The sequence below is a fragment of the Carassius gibelio genome, chromosome B21 (genome assembly GCF_023724105.1).
Source record: "Carassius gibelio isolate Cgi1373 ecotype wild population from Czech Republic chromosome B21, carGib1.2-hapl.c, whole genome shotgun sequence".
In the NCBI taxonomy this organism is placed as follows: domain Eukaryota; kingdom Metazoa; phylum Chordata; class Actinopteri; order Cypriniformes; family Cyprinidae; genus Carassius; species Carassius gibelio.
In genome coordinates, this window is record NC_068416.1 from 9609912 (window position 1) to 9629230 (window position 19319).

At 38.1% G+C, this 19319-nt stretch overlaps 1 protein-coding gene across 1 annotated transcript in view; it reads right to left on the reverse strand.

Moving 5' to 3' along the window:
• Window positions 1-19319, reverse strand: part of dacha (dachshund a) — a 135810-nt gene that overhangs the window by 35831 nt on the left and 80660 nt on the right. Inside the window, exon 3 of the mRNA XM_052587401.1 lies at window positions 10217-10342. Within this exon, the coding sequence (XP_052443361.1) occupies window positions 10217-10342 (126 nt within the window). The remainder of the gene's footprint in view (window positions 1-10216; window positions 10343-19319) is intronic.

Sequence of the window (19319 nt, forward strand, 5' to 3'; positions counted from 1 at the left end):
AGGTTAGGAGGCTGATGGCGGTGTGTGTACATGCGTCTGTGAGTGGCAGTGTGTTTTCAGTGCTTTGTGGGGCACCCGCTGAGCTCTCTATATCCAACTACCCTGTGCCAGACACCCCTCTGGCTGGCTTCCCCGCAGTATCCGCCCTGCTTCGCACAGATGTCCCCACACACACCCTGACACACCTCACACACTAAAGTCCCCTGAGGAGGACAACCTTCAAGACTATACATCAGTTTCAGCCGCCATGGAGATGCGACATATGCGTGGATCCCCATTCAGTCCCACTATATGTGAATGATCTGTGCTGTGCTACATGATGCAAGCAGGTAACAACACATACTGTAATAAAGGACACAGGACAGTAGGAGAGGGTGGGGATAGGCTGTGCCACTTTCAGATTGCCCTCTATGTAAGGAGGAATGAGGTAAAACTAAGTATATACTAACTTATATCTAAGGAAGTCAGCTATCAACTCAGTTTGAAGAAAGCAACTATAATTTAAGGCCATAAAAAATTGTCCAGGCAGTGACACAACTTACCCCACATTAGGGGCAAGTTGAATCACTGGGGGAAATATATATATTTTTTTGTTTCAAACAAATAAATATATGAACACAGATGGGGATAAAAAAAAGACTTTACTAATGCACAATTCCATTGTAAAGTCTTTTTTTTTTTTGTAGCTAGTGACAGTTTTATACATTTACAATTCACCAAAATCTCTGATATATATTTTTAAACCATTTAGAAAACTTTGGCCAACGGTGTTTCGTTTGTATTTTTTCCTCAAACCACACATATAGTAGCTGTATGTGATGGGTCTTTGCCTAATATATTGTCGCGACCAAAATAATGCAGAGTATACTAGATTACAGAGCTGGCACATCTTAGCCCATGGGTATATGACTACCGAGCATTCGCTATCAGACCTTGCTATGCTGCTTCTGGAAAGCACTTCACCTCAAATGTGCTCCTGTTTCATGTTGCACCTAATGCAATACTGCTATCTAACTGTTAACATCCATCCCTGGTCAGTTGGATAGATTCGGCACAGAGCAACAGCAAATCTTATTAGGCAGAGCGACTTACTTGCAAACAGCTTTGTAGAAGACATGTTGTGATGACTAAGAAGACACAAAAGCATGGATGTCTTTACAAGTTTATGAAAACACCTCCACTCCAAGCCCCATAGGAAAGTATGGAGCTTTGAGTTTGGGGTGCAAAAAAATCTATTTACACGGAATAACAAAGAAGTAATAATGAAGGAGAGCAATCAAGGGGGAAAAACATATAAATTTTAAGTCATTAATTCCCTCCCTGAACAATGAGAGAGCAATCCACAAGAGGCCCAACGTAAAAGTGTTTGAATTGGAAGTGAAAATGATTAAAGAGCTCTTTTAATGAAGTGTTAATTGCTGTGAGAAGTAGGAAGAAGACTGGAGGAGACACGCTACTTTGAAAGGAGTGAACGCTACAGCAAAAGCCCATTTCTACACTGACAGAAGGCAAAACACCGTATGAGAAAATGGTATACTGGATTGGGCAGAGAGGCCAAGATAAAAGGGTCTTATTCGCTTATAAATGTGTGCACAGAAAAGATGCTTGTGCAAAATAGTTTTCCTACATTTCAAAATTTTAGTCTTAATTCTTAATTAAGAATAAGTGCAAACTAATTTGATAAGGGTTTTACACACAAGTCCCATTTATTTTACTGAACAAGGAATAATGTGAGTGGACAAATGATAGAGCCCTGCTGAACACCAAGAGACAAAAAGTTAGAAAATAGAAACAAGGATGAATCCTTAAAACCCAGGTGAGCTTCTGAATCTCACTGCTTTGGTAAATAAGTTACTATTCTTGCAGAGGCCTCTCAATAATGAACATCATATTTATACCTCCACCTACGGCTGAATATTCAACATCTCATCATCCTCTCTAACGGAGTCCTATATTGTGTTTCTCATGGGCCTTTTGTGCTGCATAAGATGGCACAGTCTTTCACTTACCCTTATCACAGACACACATTAATGGCCATCAGAGAACTCTGTTCTCTTTGAACGGTTTACGGCGAATAGCCTTTGATCATAAGTAGTGCTTGCTTCACAGAAAGCCTGAAAAGATGTCTCTTTGATATCACCCCGCTTTTACATATCAATGAGCGCCACCAAAGATGGGGGCCCAGGCGACTCTCTTGTGCTGTGCTTTTGGGAAATGTGACTTAGACAATATGTGTTGACCAGTAAATGCATACATTTGTCAGACAATTTCATAGATGAGGATATGAGTAGCCATCTTCATCCAGAAGCAAGGACTCATCAAGTGTCTATCCTCAATAGACTGTGGCTCATTTGACTGTTTTGGAGTGGACAGCCCCACGTCTTTATGGGCTTTCATTAGACGTCATTTTTAGGCTCATTTGAAATCAATCCCCCTTCGGACCCTTACGCCAGCTTCGGTGTCAGCCGGATGAAAAATGAGGCGGGGCATTGGGGCTTTGGGCGGCCCCCCGTCCGTCCTGCTTGGCCCAGTCCGTTAATACAGCATCATCTGGTCGAACGGACTGGCAATTCCCACATCTCATTACCGACAGGAACTGTGGGTCATTACGCGGGATGGATTCCCATTAGCTGAACTGAGGGTTTGAGACTAAATACAGAAGCTTTGGACACAAGCACATACTCACAAGCACTTTGTTACATACTCCTCAGCCACTCTTAACTTGTTCACACACTTCTGGATGAGAGGAAGGTGAAAATTACTTGAGAGAATTTATCTACTTTGAGCACTTCAGGTAGACAGCAGGATTTTGAATGCATTCAAAAAGCTTGCACTTAAAGGAATAGTTCACCCGGAAATAATTTGTATTATTTTGTCATTATTTACTTACCCTCAGGTCATTTCAAAGCCACGCACTGCTATTTTATTTAGACAGTTTATTTCCAAAATTGTAATGCAGATTGTGCCTTAGTTTAGAGTTCATAGTGACCAGGGGCTTGTGTGAACTGTTCCTTTAAGTCTGTCCTTTAGGGTAAATTCTTATCAATTGAGTCAGCCCAATGAAAGCAATTCAAGAAGCATGTTTTCCCCAAAAGAAATATGCAGCATATCTCAGAGGACCTCAGATGATGCCAACCCTGAAACAACACAGAACTACCAAATTTTGCTATAAGTTTGATTGTGTCATAATAATTGCTGTTAATAGTGTTCGTTGTCTGTTTGATTACATCTTAAATTGTTTTCTCCGTACATTTCTGCCATATGTACATAAACTGAGTCACCACTGATAAGCTACTACTTAATATTATAGAAACATTAATTTTCTGTAAAGCTGCTTTGCACCTATTTGTATTGTAAAAAGCACTATACATATAACATTTAATTGAATCTCTCTTATCCCTGAAAAGAAGTTCATTCTCTATGACACATTAATTCAGGATGACTGCATGGTTATCTGGAAATCAAGGTAACGGAGAGGCAGTCAGGAGTGGGTTTAACCTGCAGGAGTGGAAGGAAGAAGCATGGGCCGTCGAGTGAGGATAATGCAGGTCCTTCATATGGTCCGTTGCTATATGAGCCATCTGTTTATATGACAGACTGCATCCTGATGGACAGAGTGGGTAATCAATGCAGCTCTGCTCCACAGGTTTATGCATGAACGTAGAGTGTTCAGCTGTTCAGCTTCATGCAAGCTTGAGTGCGTGTATTTGCTTTTACAGTTTTAAAACGGGGTATACCTGACATGTTTATTTATGTGAGTATGTCTCCTTGTTTAGTGTGAGCGTAAATATGTTTGTGTCTGTTCAAATGTGCTCATCTCCGGCAATGGTCAGCAAGCAGCTCCTGTCCCTGTGGGGATGATGATTTATGAAACATAAATTTTGGATGGATGGGTCCAGGCAAACATTTCAGTCAGAGGACACAGATTGGAGGAGATTTCTGACAAGTCAGCATGACAGGCTAAAGAGATGAATATGATAACAGCAGACAGTCTATAATGTAAAGATCACCTAAAAAGCTAAATGTATGCATACTTTTTGCTACACATTAATAATGTGTAACAAAACATGATAATATGATAATGTTAAACCGTATTGACACCTTTCAGCTCCTTATTTTTAAATTCTGGCCACTTCTTTTGCTGATTTTGCATACAAGATGTTGAACAAGATAGTAGTTGATTAATGACCTACTCTGACCTGTCTGAACTTACTACTCAGGTAAAATGTATCTACAAGTCAAACATGGATATATTGGGAGTGATTTTTTTGTGTATCAGGGGTCATACTATAACATAAAGCTCTTGGAATATGCAAAAGTATCTCAAAGATTAACAACTTTTAGAGCAGATCAAGTAAGTGGAAGAGAAAAAGAAAAAAAAACTAATTGAAAGACTGAAATAGGTTCTTCACCTAATTAATTACGTTAGAACCCATTATATTTAAAGCACTACATGTGTTTAGGCAGCAGAGTAGTAAGTAATTCTGCCTTCATAGTCACTACATATATTGTAACAGCAGAAATAAGCATAATTATATAAAATATGTTCATTTAAATGCACATTATTTATATTAACCTTAAATTAAATTGTTGTTGAAAAGATATAAATAATAAATATATATTGATTAGTAAATAATATAAACTGGGTTTGTCAAGGAACAGTTAATGGCTAGTTAGTGCAAATACTCCAGATGCATTGAGCCACAGTGCTCATATGGAAGAAATGGGTTTGAGTCTGAGCAGCAACCTGTCAGTTTCTTATCATTCTACACCATTCATCCAATTTTAGTCTCTAATAAAAAAACTAATTTAGAATATGCATGGCCATCGCAAGCCACTATCGAACCACAGACCATCCATAGTCAGTCCCTGAGAGTGTCTGTTTGAAAAAGAACATGAAATCACATCTACAGCCAGTTATCATCCAGACAAAACCTTGACCCTGCACCCGAGTTCAGAAGGTGCTCTGCTAGAGTGATACAGGAAACTGATACTCCCCCACCTCAGCCACAAGATCAACACTGATCCCTCTTGCTCTCGACACGCTCAATATTTTACATAAAACAAAGGGCTAGCCGAGATCAGATGATGCCATTTATGGGAGCTGAGAGGAGGGAGAAGTGTCTCCGGTTACAGTGGGATTATAGGTAAGAACAGTGAAAGTGTCTTATGGTGAATCTCAGGAAAAAAAAAAACTGTCAAGAAATACCCAGGTCATATTACAAATTTCAAATATTACACTTGTTCGGGACTTGGCTTGTGAGTTTAGCTAGTGCTACGTGAGAATCAGAAAGAGAGAAAAGAGACGAGCGAGTGTGGCGTCCTCTGAGGCAACACTAGGACAATCTAATCTGATTTAATAAGAGTGACAGTTGCTCTCTGATGACAGAAAAACTCTTGAAAGTGTGATGGCAAAATGAAAGGATAGGTGAGAGACAAAGAAAAGAAGAAATAAAAGTGCTGACCGCTTTGGTAGTTAGGGATTTGCAACATACACAACTCTGAGTCCCGCAATCTCTGCATGTGCGCTCTCTCTCTCTCTCTCTCTCTCTCTCTCTCTCTCTCTCTCTCTCTCTCTCCAGCACACACCTGGTTTTTGCTAACGCGGCAAATCACATGGCTGACAGATTCCCGGGCCCGTTTAAATAATGCATGGGATTTCTCTTTTAACTTGTCAGTCGCCCTATAAAAAAATATATCAGTTCTTTTCTGATGTCATTTGTGACAGTGATTCACCCTGACAGTTCTCCATTAGACCAATGAGTCCCTTTTCGTTTGCTCATTCTTCTACCGCCGTTCCGACAAGAAACACATGTTACTCCCTTTTCTTTTTCCCTCTCTCTCTAGCCCTCTTTTTTCTTGTTAATAGGGGTTTTCAGAGCTGTATTTATATTTAAAGACACAAGGAGCCCCCATTAACTCATTTCACCCTCCAGTTCTGTTGCAACCGTATTAGCGCAAACATCGCTCTCTGCCTAATGCAGAAACCGCACACCGGCTCTGAGTCGTTGAACAAACTCCAGCATGCTTTGTGCTACTGGATAAACTAGGGGGGAAAAAAGGCAGACTGTCTTTTTCCATGCCAAATACTTCATCAAATCTCTTTGGCCCGTGTCAAACATGTCGTCGCTGTGCGTTGTTGCGTTTTCTGATTCCGTGCTCTTTTCTTGCGCTCTGGCGGCAAGGGTGGGGTTAACGTTTGAACGGACTGAGTGAGGGGGGAGATTGAAATCAAGCCTATCTGTGCTGACTGCCTGCTGCAGATAGCTCAGGCTTTTTTGTGGCACAATCCACACAATGGAGGAAAAGCGCAGATTAGCCGTTTCCCCTTTGAAGTTCCCCTTCAAAAAAGGCAAAAGGCTCACCACCAAGAGTGAGAGGGGAGGGAACCCAAAACATCTTGCGGGAATGTAAAGAAACAAAAAAAAGGGACAGGAAAAAGTGCCATCGGGACTTTGAGCAAGCAGTGTCTTGGCGGCGCGCAAGAGAGAGCGAGGCAAAAGAGAAAGAGGTTAAAGTTGTCGGACTGCTTCAGAGGGTGTTTGTTTAACTTCAGGGATTCAAGAAAGCTAGATCAGATTCCAAGACCACCTCTCAACTCCAAACAATGTGCATCAAAGACAAATCCAATGTACTTTGGGTGGTATGGCTTGCTTTTGAAGACTTAGAAAGTCCGGTCCAAAACCCAAACGTCCTTTTGGTTCCTCAAAGTTCCTCAGAACTCCATAGCTTTCGCTTGGAGTATCCAATTAAAAATAACAACTAGCAGTGGCACTCGAAATCACAGGCCGCATCCGTTCGTACGCTGGTCATTCACAAAATCTCTTCATTTGTTCATTGAAGACCTCATGTTGGAATTTTGTGGCAATCTCTGTGAGCTTAGAGATCACATTTATGGTAGGACTTTATAAAGTTGACCGAATGAACGCTTAGTTCCCTGTCCACTCGATTCTGTACTGTTCAAATAAAGGAGAAAAATGGCAAAAATAAATTTTAAAAACAAAACATGCTCTCACATGCTTGCAGTACAAATCTCTTGAGTGATGACAAGGAGTATTATTCAGTTATATTAATATTTCATTTAAATGTTCATTGCATCCTGGGTACATCTGGGTAATTTCATGCATTCTTGGTACTTGCATTATTGAGTATTGAAAATTAACTTCAGCAATTGATGATCATGATGTAGATCGAACAAGAACACATATTGAGAAAATGGCTATTGCCAGCTAACAAGCATTTGCGCGTTCTTTCTGGAAAATGGACCAAAAATATATCTCTAAATATTTTGCCCAATCAAAGATTTGTTTTCTGCTTACTCCACTTTACCCATCTTTTTTATCTCCAACATTTGCATATGATTGTAGCATATCTAGTAGCAGTCATATAGAACTTCCAAAGCAAAGTAGCCATTACCTGTTACCACTATGGTAAAATGAATGAATAGTCAATGAATGTATGAATATGATCACAAAAAGGCAATGATCACCAAAGAAAAGCATAACAGGTTTTCTAGGGTTAATCAATGTAATATTTACACAAAGTGACATAATTATCCCATAACTACTCATTTACAGAAATCATGTTTAATTAAAGAATAAAATTTTAGCGCAATTTTTTTTATTAGAATATATGTATATATATCTAATACAATATTGGGATAGGTGGTCATATACACATCTAGCCGAAAAAAAATCTAATATTTCAATGGACCGCAAGCACAAATTTTCCTTTTTTTCAAATATATATATATATATATCTTCTTTTTTTGTATAAATATATTTGACATTTTGTAAGTAAAGTGGTTGCAATGCACCCTGATTTGTAACCAAAAAGCCAAACCCAAAAAGAAAGAGTTGATCTAGGCTTATCAGATCTGACACCACACAAACAAACGCCTATAGTGCTGGGTCTGTGCTTACTATGTTTCACGGCCCGGGACTGTTGTTCACTCAGCACGCTGACATCCGCAAACACGAGTGAAATTTGACTCTGTGTGATTCTCAGTTTCCATTGATGCAGTTCTCTCCATCTCTATCTCTCTCATCATCAACATTAGCTCTATCGGCAGCCAGAGTACATTAGAGGATGTGTGATTGAGTGCGAGACAGACGTCTTCTCTCCACCCCTGGCACTGGCTCTTCCTCCTCTCTCCTGCTCTCTATTCTCTCGCCATCATCTTTCTGTCACTACACACACTCCGTGTGTTTCTCTCCGCACGCATGGACCGAATTCAAAGGTGATTCGTATTCACAGTCTCAAGTGCTGATCTACGCGGAGCAGCTTTTTGGTGAAGCATGTTATAAACTGACGGTTCAGTCATTCATTCCAATAGGATGAACCACATCTGAAGGTGCTTTTACAGAGCAAATTCATCAAAAACCATTAGATGACTAAAACAGCTGACACATATGCGTGTCATAAAGACATTTCGTAGGTTGCTTGTACTGAATAGTCTGAATGAAATCTCACTTGTCCAAAATCATTACTGTATATTACATATCAGATGTGTTCTGTACTGAACTGAACTGAACGATAACATCAACTGGAAACTTGTCATGTCATATCTGGTTGGGAAACAGTCACCCTGTTTAAAACATACATTTTCTAACCAGCCCATATTAACCACTTGGAAACTAACTAAAGCCTAAAATATAATAAAACTAGACAGGACTGAGAATTGAATAAAAAAAGGTACCCCCCAAATTAGCGATTATTATTTTTTATAATGTTTTCTACTTTGTAGTATTCTGCTAAAATGTGTACAAAAACAGTAAAAAATACAAAATAAATAAAATATTGTGGATATGACAACTATTTTATAGAATAATATGTACACATACTCTAACAGTTTGTAATACTAATTAAACTGAGGATGCATTTATTTTATCTGCAAATATTATTACGATATAAAATAACTTTTTTTTTGTTTTATTTTTGTATACTAAATCAAATCATTCTTATATGCTGATTTGGTGCTGCTGTTGTTGTTTAATATTTTTGTGGAAATTGTTCAAAAGTTTGGGGAGAGAGAGAGAGAGAGAGAAATATTGTACATCGCTGAATTTTCTATAAAAAAATGTTTTTCACAAAAACTATTGAGCAGCAATAAAACTAACAAACAAACAAACAAAACAAAACTATTCTACATTGCTAATAATAACAACCATTATTAATAATTGAGTCAATGACCCATAATAATTGAATACCAAATTAACATATTCAAATGACTTCTGAAGGATCATGTGGTACTCATTTAAATTTTTTTAATTAATTTTAAAATTATTTAAAATTATAAGAATATTTCACAACCTTAATGCATTTTTTATCAAATAAATGTAGATGTTGAGCAGAAGATACTTTCACAAACTCAAACTAGTAGTGACCGGTAATGTATAAGTCTGTTTTTATGTCTGTTTTTTCACCCTTTTTCTTTAAACACATTTGACTGTAATTTTTAAACCTTTGCGAACTGATATGAGGAGTGAATTGCTGGTATTAATGTCTCCCTCTACATATTCACACACACGCAGTGTTTCTGTTCACATATGTGTGTGTTGTTCGTGTAAGTAAGCTTTATTGGTCTTGGCAATAACAACGGATGGCATTTGTGTCTGTGCTCGCAGTTGCTGAATGTGATAATAAAGAATGACATTTTACTTTGTGTGTGTGTGTGTGTGAAGTGATGGTAACATCACAATCTAAATGCACAGTCAGGAGGGGAACATTAAAGACGTCATTAGCCTCAATAAAGCTCAGCAGAAAGGAGAGGGCTGCGTGGGCAAGAACCCATTACCTCAGGCCACGTGCCTGTGCGCACATGTGTGTGTGTGTGTGTCGAGGTGATTAGATTGTTGAACGCTTCCTAACAGTGCTCTTTATTTTCATATTGTGAATATCTATAGCCTGCGCTGGTAGTGAGTCATAAACTGGTCCAAGCTAATGGCTCATCAGAGATGTGTTCTGCTGCTGCAGGGGATTCGATGTGTTTGATTAGCAGGTGAGGAGCTCACAAGTGATTCTACTGAACTGTGGCAGGTGCAATAACTCAAACACAAAGCATTTGTAAGAGCATAGCGAATCTACAAACTACAACAGTGGAAGCTATAATAGATAGGCCTAAAAAAGTCAATCACGCTTTAAAATGATTTAATAAAACTAATATTAAAGGTTTGCATGCCCTTTTAAAGTATGTTTGTATGTGTGTGACTCTGACCTGCACTGGAGTTCAGCTCCTCGTTCTCTGACTCGGTACCGTTCTGGCTTCCGTGCATGCTGTTCATGGCCATCAGTTTCATTTTCTGCAGTTTCATAGCTTCAGCCATGGCTGCTGCTGTCAGACCTGTGGGGCGCACACACACACAGAGAGAGAGAGAGAGAGAGAGAGAGAGAGGTAAGTGTACCTGGTAACATGCTTGGCCCCTTTTACACCTGGTACAGCATCCGTCTCAGGGGATCTTATGTCACGTAAACAGCTATCAGAAATCACTGGAAGTCACCTGGTATTAACATGAGTCTCATTTGATCAGATTTTATCAAAGGGAAGCTCACTTACTACCTCAGAGTGTTGATAAAGCACAAAAAGTCACTGATATTAAAAATCTATAGTTTAGCACATCCCTAATCAGTACTGGTCGTGACTGCCGCCCACCGGCAGAATGTGGCCCTCTGGAAGAGAAGGGAGGGATCTACTCCCAGAAGGCCTTCTGTCGTGCTCTTGTACTAGTGTGTGTGTGTCCCAGGAGGATTTCCCAGTGTTACTCACTGTCTCACACACACTTCCCGAACTCAACCCTCCTCTCATCAAGGGCTCCTCAGCCCTGGAAGCCATCAGCACTCAGCCCAATTAGGCCCCTAATTAATTCAATTAAACAACGGAGGGACACATTAAGTAATTCATTAAGTGACGATGTGATGCCTTCTCGCACACCGCTCTCGAATTTTCCCCACAAATCAGGTTGGGAGGAAGTGATGGCCCACGTCCTGTGTCTTTTTCCCCAGGTTCAGACAATGGATGTCACCTTGATCTAATTCATTAAAAATGTAGCCTCCAACGGAATACGTGAACTAGCGCAGAAAAGAAGGCCGAAGAAAATTCCTTTATCCTCACTCTCTCAAGCTCTGGGTGGATTTGGAAGCACAGGGCACTTCTGCTCCCAGAGGGCCGTGCGGTCCCCGTCGAGAGCTTGCGGCTGAAAATTAACAACGGCACGACTGCTTTGGCTTTCTGCGACAGACAGCAAGCCAAATAAACTAGCAAATTAGTCATACTTAGAAAAATACGAGTTGTGGATATGCTGGACTGGAGTGGAGGAAGAGATAAATGAAAAAAAAAGACAAGCATCTTTTTCAGATCCAGCCCTGTCTACAGTAAAATCAGGCAAAAAACTACAACAACAAAAACTATTTTATATATATATATATATATATATATATATATATATATATATATATATATATATATATATATGTATATTGTGTGTGTAACTACATGTAATGATTACAGACGGATAAAGTGAACACTGCTTTTATTGGTTAGTGGTAAGATTTTGTGGAAGGGTCCTTCTGAGCTTTGTTTCTGGAAAACGTAGGAGCGCTGAAGTGGTGGAGAAGCATCAGATCATTTCCTGTGAGGTCCAAATAAACTGCGCAAACTAAACACGATTGTTTATACAGAATACAAAGCGTAGAAAAATAAAGGAAAAAGGCCCTCACAATTGGTGCATTGTCTCAGCACACACACACACTATAAGCCCCTCCTGCCTCCTGATACTATGTCAAGGAGAAGCCCCGAGATCAAACGGCGTACGTAACAGTAATTGATGTTTGAGGAAAGTCGCGACCCGCGGAAATGGGAGCCGGCGGATGAAAGGCGAGTGCCGTTTTGCAGGGGTGGACAAACAGATTGCTTATTGTTTGCCTTTCATATGGCCCTTCAGATCTACAAGTCTCTCTGCCTAAGACTCCCGCTTTGAACACTCAAGGTATCACCCCCCCGCCGCAAGAGCGGAGGGCGCTCGGGCACGTCCTGAGGAGGGGGAACACATCTATCCTCCTTTCCTCGCCCCATACTCCTTCGTTCTCAAGATCTGACAGGTCCATCTCGGTCGCTAATGCTTCACCTGCTTTGGAAGTGAGGAGGTGAGCCGACGAGCCGGACAGACGGGGGCTTCTGTAGTCTTGAGGGGGGTCAGGTACGGGCCAGTCTGGATTCCTCTGCTATGACGTGACTGAATTGGCCCTTTTTCATACCTAGACAACAATGCCCCATTTAATTAAAGAGTGGTATGAGAAAAGGTAGATTCCGAATTGAAGGAAAAATTGATCCAGAGGGGTTTCTTTTGATCTCCGAGTCAGTGAGCGTTACATCAATGGATTCTTTTCAGCACTGAGAGGCTCTCTGTTTCACTGCGTTTAACTTTGTCTGTCTTTACCGCGGTAATGAAACGTTAGAGACCCAGGTAAAGACATGGAGGCACTCGCACCTGAGATTGCTGCCTTGAATTCTGTTACAGGTCAGCAAATACCAGACGTGTTCATGTCCCTTGCTTTTGGTTCATTTAAAGGCTAAAAATGGATTTTGTTTTTTATTATTTTTATTATTAATTAAACAAATATTATTTAATTATTAATTATAAACAATTGCAATGATTATTAATTACTGAATAATAAAAGCTAAGTAAATAGTTTTACATATGTGGTATCCGTTTTTTTATTTTTTTATTTTTTAATACTGGTCAGTCTCCAGCTGAATTTTTTTATCTGCTTTTAAAGGTTTTGTGTATATCTCCGACTCTCAGCATCTGTTGAGTTTCAATGGAAAGAGTCGCCAGGCTTCCCAACAAATATTTATTCCAGTACTTACTTCACCAACCAAACATGCTCTCATCCCAATTCCACTTACAAAGATCCTCACATACGAAGGACTCCTGTGATTGTATGTCCACGAACATACAAAAGGGAATAGAGAAGTAAGGCAGGAAGAGAGAGAAATAAAGATAAAAAACACACACACAACATAGATTGCCTGTGAGAACAAGCCCAAAGAGATCATGTTTTCCACAAAGAGGGTCAGTCAAGCACTCCCTCCGTTTCATGCAACCGGACGCATTATTGCATTTTGCATTTCTCCTTTTCAGACAAAACGAGGATAAAAAAGAGAAAGGAACAGTGCCTTTTCTTCGCTTTGACAGAGCGTCTTGGGAAAAAGTATCAGATTTGTGCACAAGACGAGGGGAAAAAAACAGGCAGAGCATCTCCTTTGATTCACTGAAGAGTAAATATTACTGTCCGATTTCACGCCGAACAGTAAACCGAGAAAGGACAAAAAGGTAAAAGAAAGGAGGGCAGAGGGAGATGGGGGCGGCATACTGTATTTAATTCACCTTTGGAATTTCCGAACGGCGGAACAAGGGATGAGATGAACGCCTGACAAAGGCATATGGCCTGCGGGCGAAACCAGACTCTGCTTTTCAGTGCGCAGCGGTGAGAAAGAGAGAGAGAAATGGGCCGCAATGGAAGTTGTAAATAAAAGCCCAAATGAATGCTGAGATTTCCGCCTCATGACCCCACTGTTTGTGTGAAACCCACTGGAGGACTGATACATCTAAATCTAGGTTGTGATAGTTTCCACCAAGAAGAGTTTCCTCCCAAAGTGGGGCTGTTTTTGTTTGATACGAATGGCTCAAATGAACGTAAACTGTAGATAAAAATCAGTTTAGAGTCATGTCAAAGGAAACTCTTTGATTTTGAGAAACAAATGAGGTCTGAACAGAATGATGGCCTGGATATGAATGTTTTATAAGGTGCCTCTAGAAAAAACATATGTATATATTTTTTTTATTCTATTCTAGTGAATATCGGAATATTTCCGCCAATGTGACCAGAAGACATTGTAAAATTTTGTTAGATACAAATCAACTCAAATGAACCTAATACTGCTAAGTCAGTTTCAAGTTATTTCAAAGGAAAAACTTTGGTGCCAAAACATTTTGGAATATATTTCTTAAAAATATCAGACATATGTTGTACTGCATTCAAATTTTTGAACATCTAAAAACAATGGTTTGGGAATCTAGGCCTATTTGTAAAAATACCAGATACAAAATACATTTTGTTAGATACAAACAAATTGAGTCTTAACAGAATGATGGTCTGTATATGAATGTTTCAAAACTTTCTGAGGTTTCTATTCCATTGACGATTCACAAATGTAAGAATTTCTCCACCAGTGTGTACAGAAGATATTGTAAAACTCTAGCATCTTTGTTAGAAACGAATGGTTAAAATGAACCTAAACCACTGATAAGACAGTTTAGAGTCATTTCAAAGGAAAGACTTTGGTGCAAGAAGGTGAATCTAAAAAACTTTCTGGAATAATTTTTTTTTTTAAATACCAGACATAATTGACTTTCATTATGTTCTACTCTGATAAAATTTGTGAACATCAGAATTTTTCAGCCAGTTTCCGCACCTAAAAACAAGGGTTTGGGAATCTATTTGTGAAAATACCAGATATAAATGACTTTCTTGACATTCTATTCTATAATCTCTTTAAAATCTGGATTGGAAACCTTTCTGCCAGTGTGAACAGAACACATGGCTCAGATTAATCTAAACTATTGATGTCTCTATTGAACTATTCAAGTCAGTTTAAAGGAAATGATCCGATTTGGATGAAAAACAACTCTTAACAGAATGATCATCTAAACTATTAAAGTGCTAGAAGGTGCATCTAAAAAAAAAAAAATAGTAGAATTTAGATAATTATTTTTAAAAATACCTGACTTTTTTGAGGTTCCATTTCTATTTGTGTATTTTAAAAATAAATGACTCCTGAGGCAATTCTTTAAATCAGCAAAGCCAATGATTTATTGGTTTGAACTGGTCTACCTGATTGACCGAATCATTCAGTGCCATTCTTCACATGATGTCTTAACAAGGCATGACACGAAAGGCAACAAACAAGTTGTTTTAAGCTTTACAACGTGTGCTAGTTCTTATTTATTGACCAGTGAACATGACTGACTGGGGTCGAGGGGTCTCCCTGATCCTGAGTCAGCTCATGTGGGTCTGTGAGTGAGCCCAATATGAGCAAGACTCTGTAATTACTTTTAATGAAGGCAGATGCTGATGTGGATTTCTGCCATTATTGGAGCAGAGAAAAGATGATACACACACGCACACGCACACACACAGCGTGGGAATGAGGGCATTGATGGCCATACCCGGAGGATGGCCAGAAGAGTGGGGTAGACAAAAGAAAGGAAGATTTAATGTAACACCATGGAACAGACAGATGACATGTAATGAGGGCTTGAGGCTATCTACAATGAACACAAAATACTCACAAACACATATAAAGCAGCTGTAAATGTGGTCAAACTTCAGCTATGGTAAAATGGGAGAACAACTTTTTTCTCATAAAAATCAATTGGTTTAAAATCTGTATTAAACAGAAGCCAGGATGATTACTTAAATATAAAAGCTGTAAATTCATGCAGATGATATTTATATATCTATATACACATTTTTGGGGTCAGTAAGTTATTTTTATTTTTTTTATGATTAATACTTTTATTTAGAAAGGATGCATCAAATTGATTAAAATGAACAATTATGACATTTATAATCTTACTAAATATTTATTTCAAACAAATGTTGTTAAATGTTCAGGAATGAATTACATTTATAAACACATTAAAATAGAAAACTGTTATTTTAATTAATATTTTATTAAATATAAAAAAAAAAATCCTAACCTGACAATTTTAATATCAATCTACTTTACTTTTAGGTTCAAAAGCAAACACTTTTCCTATATTTCAAGTAGTTAATATTAAGCATCAAAACCAAGTTTTTTTTATACTGGGTTACTCCGCCGCGGTACCCCCGAAGCAATCTAACATAGTCCGAATATAAACACTTATTATAGGTGCACCCTAGTGATTCAGGACAAGCTAAAAACACGGTTTGGAAAATGGATTCATGGTGTACTCGCTTATTATATACATTTTTCTACATTTTGAACACAAACAAAGTTACGGACCGCAGCTCTGATTGGTTATTTCTTACCGGGAGCGATGGATTTTCTGCAAATGGCAATAGGACCACTGGGAAGAGCCAGAGGAGCTTGATTTTTTCACCGATTATCTGTCTCATATTCTACTGTCAGGAGATAATGACAGGTTTAACAAAAAATGTAAAAAATATATTTTTACAAAAGTTACCTACTGCAGCTTTAAGTAGCACTTGAAAATCATCGTAGATCAACAAGTGCTCTGGAGTACATCGTAACAAGTGCATCGTAAGAAGACTAAGGAGCCCCGCACATGTCATGCAAGAAAAAATTAATAAATATAGGCACGATTTACAAATACGTTCCCTCGATGTACTAAAATGTGCTCACGTTTTACTCATTTATTCCCTCTATGTACTAGAATCTGCATTAGATTGCTATTTCATTCCCACAATTTTCTAAATCGTCTGCACCATTTACTAATTAATTCTCTCGATTTATAAATCGTCTACACGATTTTGCAAATCGAGGGAACAAATTAGTAAATCGTGTGGACAATTTATAAATTGAGGGAACGAAATAGTAAATCGTGCACATGATTTAGCCAACTTTTTTTCCTGTATGCCATGTGTGAGGCTCCGTAGAAGACAGATTTATGCGGTCACCTGCTGGACAATCTGCAGATTTCACCTTTAACTTTATTCAAGTGCAATGTGATTATAATATAAGGATTTGATTATACATTATTGTACACTTTATTACTCATTTATTTATTTATTTATTTATTTATTTATAAATGAAATCATTTAAAAGGAAATTAGATCATTTCTAAGACTGAGGAAAAATCTGTCAATGCCTACGTGCATGAAAACTAGGGTCGGAGATCTTACTTATTTAACAATCTTTTTTATTATCTTTCAAATCCTAATAAACTAATAAAACTAAATGGCACAAATAAAGTGCAGCACAAAGCTTGCAATGACTGTGGCAACTTTAACATTTGAAAGGATATTACGGCAAAGTTATCGCTTTTCTTATTCACATTTTTTTTTTCATGAATATGATTGACCTGAAGAATGAAAGCTGCATCATACATTGGGAAATTATGAGCTATATCACCACTTATCAACACTAGGGTGTGTGACAATACACTTAGCTCATGAGATATACAGATCCTTGTTTCAATAGAATGAGATAATATTTTAATACTTTTTAAGATAAAAAAAATAATTGTCTTTTAATCACACTAATCAAACAATGCAGTTGTATTTTGAAATATTTTAACTAATCTAGGGCTGTAACTAATAAGTGTTTTGGTAATCAAGTAATCTACTGATTATTTTGACAATTGAGTAATCTGATATTTTTAGTAATACAAATAGACCTAAGTGAAAAACAGGCTTCAGTATGACTATATATAATCTGATGATGAGGCAATAATAATCGGTTCAAATAAAGTTTCAAAACCAAGTAATTACATGGTTTTATTGAACAACAAGGCCTACATAATGTAATACACAAAATATGAACATGACCAATTTAAGTTTATTATGTATTATAACAAATACCTGCAAAGGGGGCCAACGGTCAGGCCATGCTTCACTTTACAGCATGATTCAAGGACGTTTAAATCCATGTAATTTTAATATTTGGCCACATGCTAACTCAGAGCTTTTTTTATTTGATTTTGAAATCCGATGTAAAACAAATCACATACCAGCACTCGTGTCCGCATCGAGACACAGAGGAGACAATTTGTTAAATAAAGTCATTATATTTGTTTCCTTTGCATGCAAAAAATTTTTTCTCGTTGCTTCATAAAATTCAAATTGAACCACTGATGGCAGGTGGTCTATTCTGACGATGTCTTTCATACTTTTCTGGACCTTGACAGTGGGCAGTCTGGGCAGTCAATGGGGCAGACACAAAACTCCCCATTGTCTTCTAAAATATCTTAAAATTGTGTTCCGAACAAATCTTTTGACAAAATTTTCTTTTTGGGGTGGAATTACCCTTTAAGATTTCAATAAACGAGCGTGTACTGCAATTACGAGCCATTCTATAAGGTCACATATCAGCACCTGACAAACGGATAGCGACTCCTAAGTAGCATTTAAAGCACAGCTATGTGTGACTGTATTAAGTGCATTTTTTGGAAATGCACGTGAAACAATAACTAACAGTCATAAATTGACTCATAGAAACTGCTCTTAAATGTTAAGATCAATCGTTATCAAGAAACGGAGTCTAGTATCGCTGGATTTGCTATGATTTGAGATACACTTTTAATATAGTATACAAATTAGGACATGTCTTCTGATGTGACATGAAATACAGGAGAAAGATGTCTATTTTAGTTTTTGTGGGTATCTGCAAAACTCCACAGACATTATGAATATGACGATGTGTTTTACACGGTAATTTGACCTCTGGATGCTCAGAGGGATAACGTCCAAGATGCAGAGTCTTTTTTCTCTCTTCGGCATAAAAATGCAGACAAAACAGACAAATTGAGCCATAACATTTTCCCTCAGCACTCCCCATTTCCTCTACATTATGTTACAAAACATTAATATAATCCCTCCTCGTAATTTCTGAGGCAATTAAAGGTAAAAGCGGACCAATTTAGCACCCACTATATACCAACCCAGTTTAATGTCTAATAGTAGTGCCTTTAATTGTAGTATTGTGTTTTTTTTGGCATTAATAGGTGCTGAGGTCTTAGTGGCCACTAGACACAGGTGTTAATTATCCAGTGCAGCAGTGGCAGCTTGCAGTTTTATATTGCATCAAGGTAAAATTACAGCGCATTATTCTCCTATCAAACAGAAATAAGCCGTTAATTAACTCCCTGCTGTAGTAATCGCTTCCTTCTTTATTTATTTGTTTTTATTATTTGTGCAAGACCCACTCTTTTTTCCAGCGGTGAGTCTCACATTTGCATATTTGTATGCGCTTAAAGTTACACACCTTAAAGTTACTCACTCAATGTACTAGAAGTGATGTTTAATGCTGATCTGAAGTCAGTGCAGTGCTATAGAGTAAAAAAAGAAATATTAAAAAAATGCACCAGTCCAAAAAACAACACAAAGACAAAGCAAACTGGCACAAACACACACCAGCACTTGGCAAAGTGCATGTGTACAAGCATTAGTGAGGATTTAAAAAAGCAGATGTATAAACTACAACTTACAGTATTTCTACTTGATTTTACGTTCACATTAATTTCATCTGCAGGCTTTCTATTTGGTAAAAGATATGAAATCTATTCGTTGGGTTATGGACTCTAGAGAAGAAACAC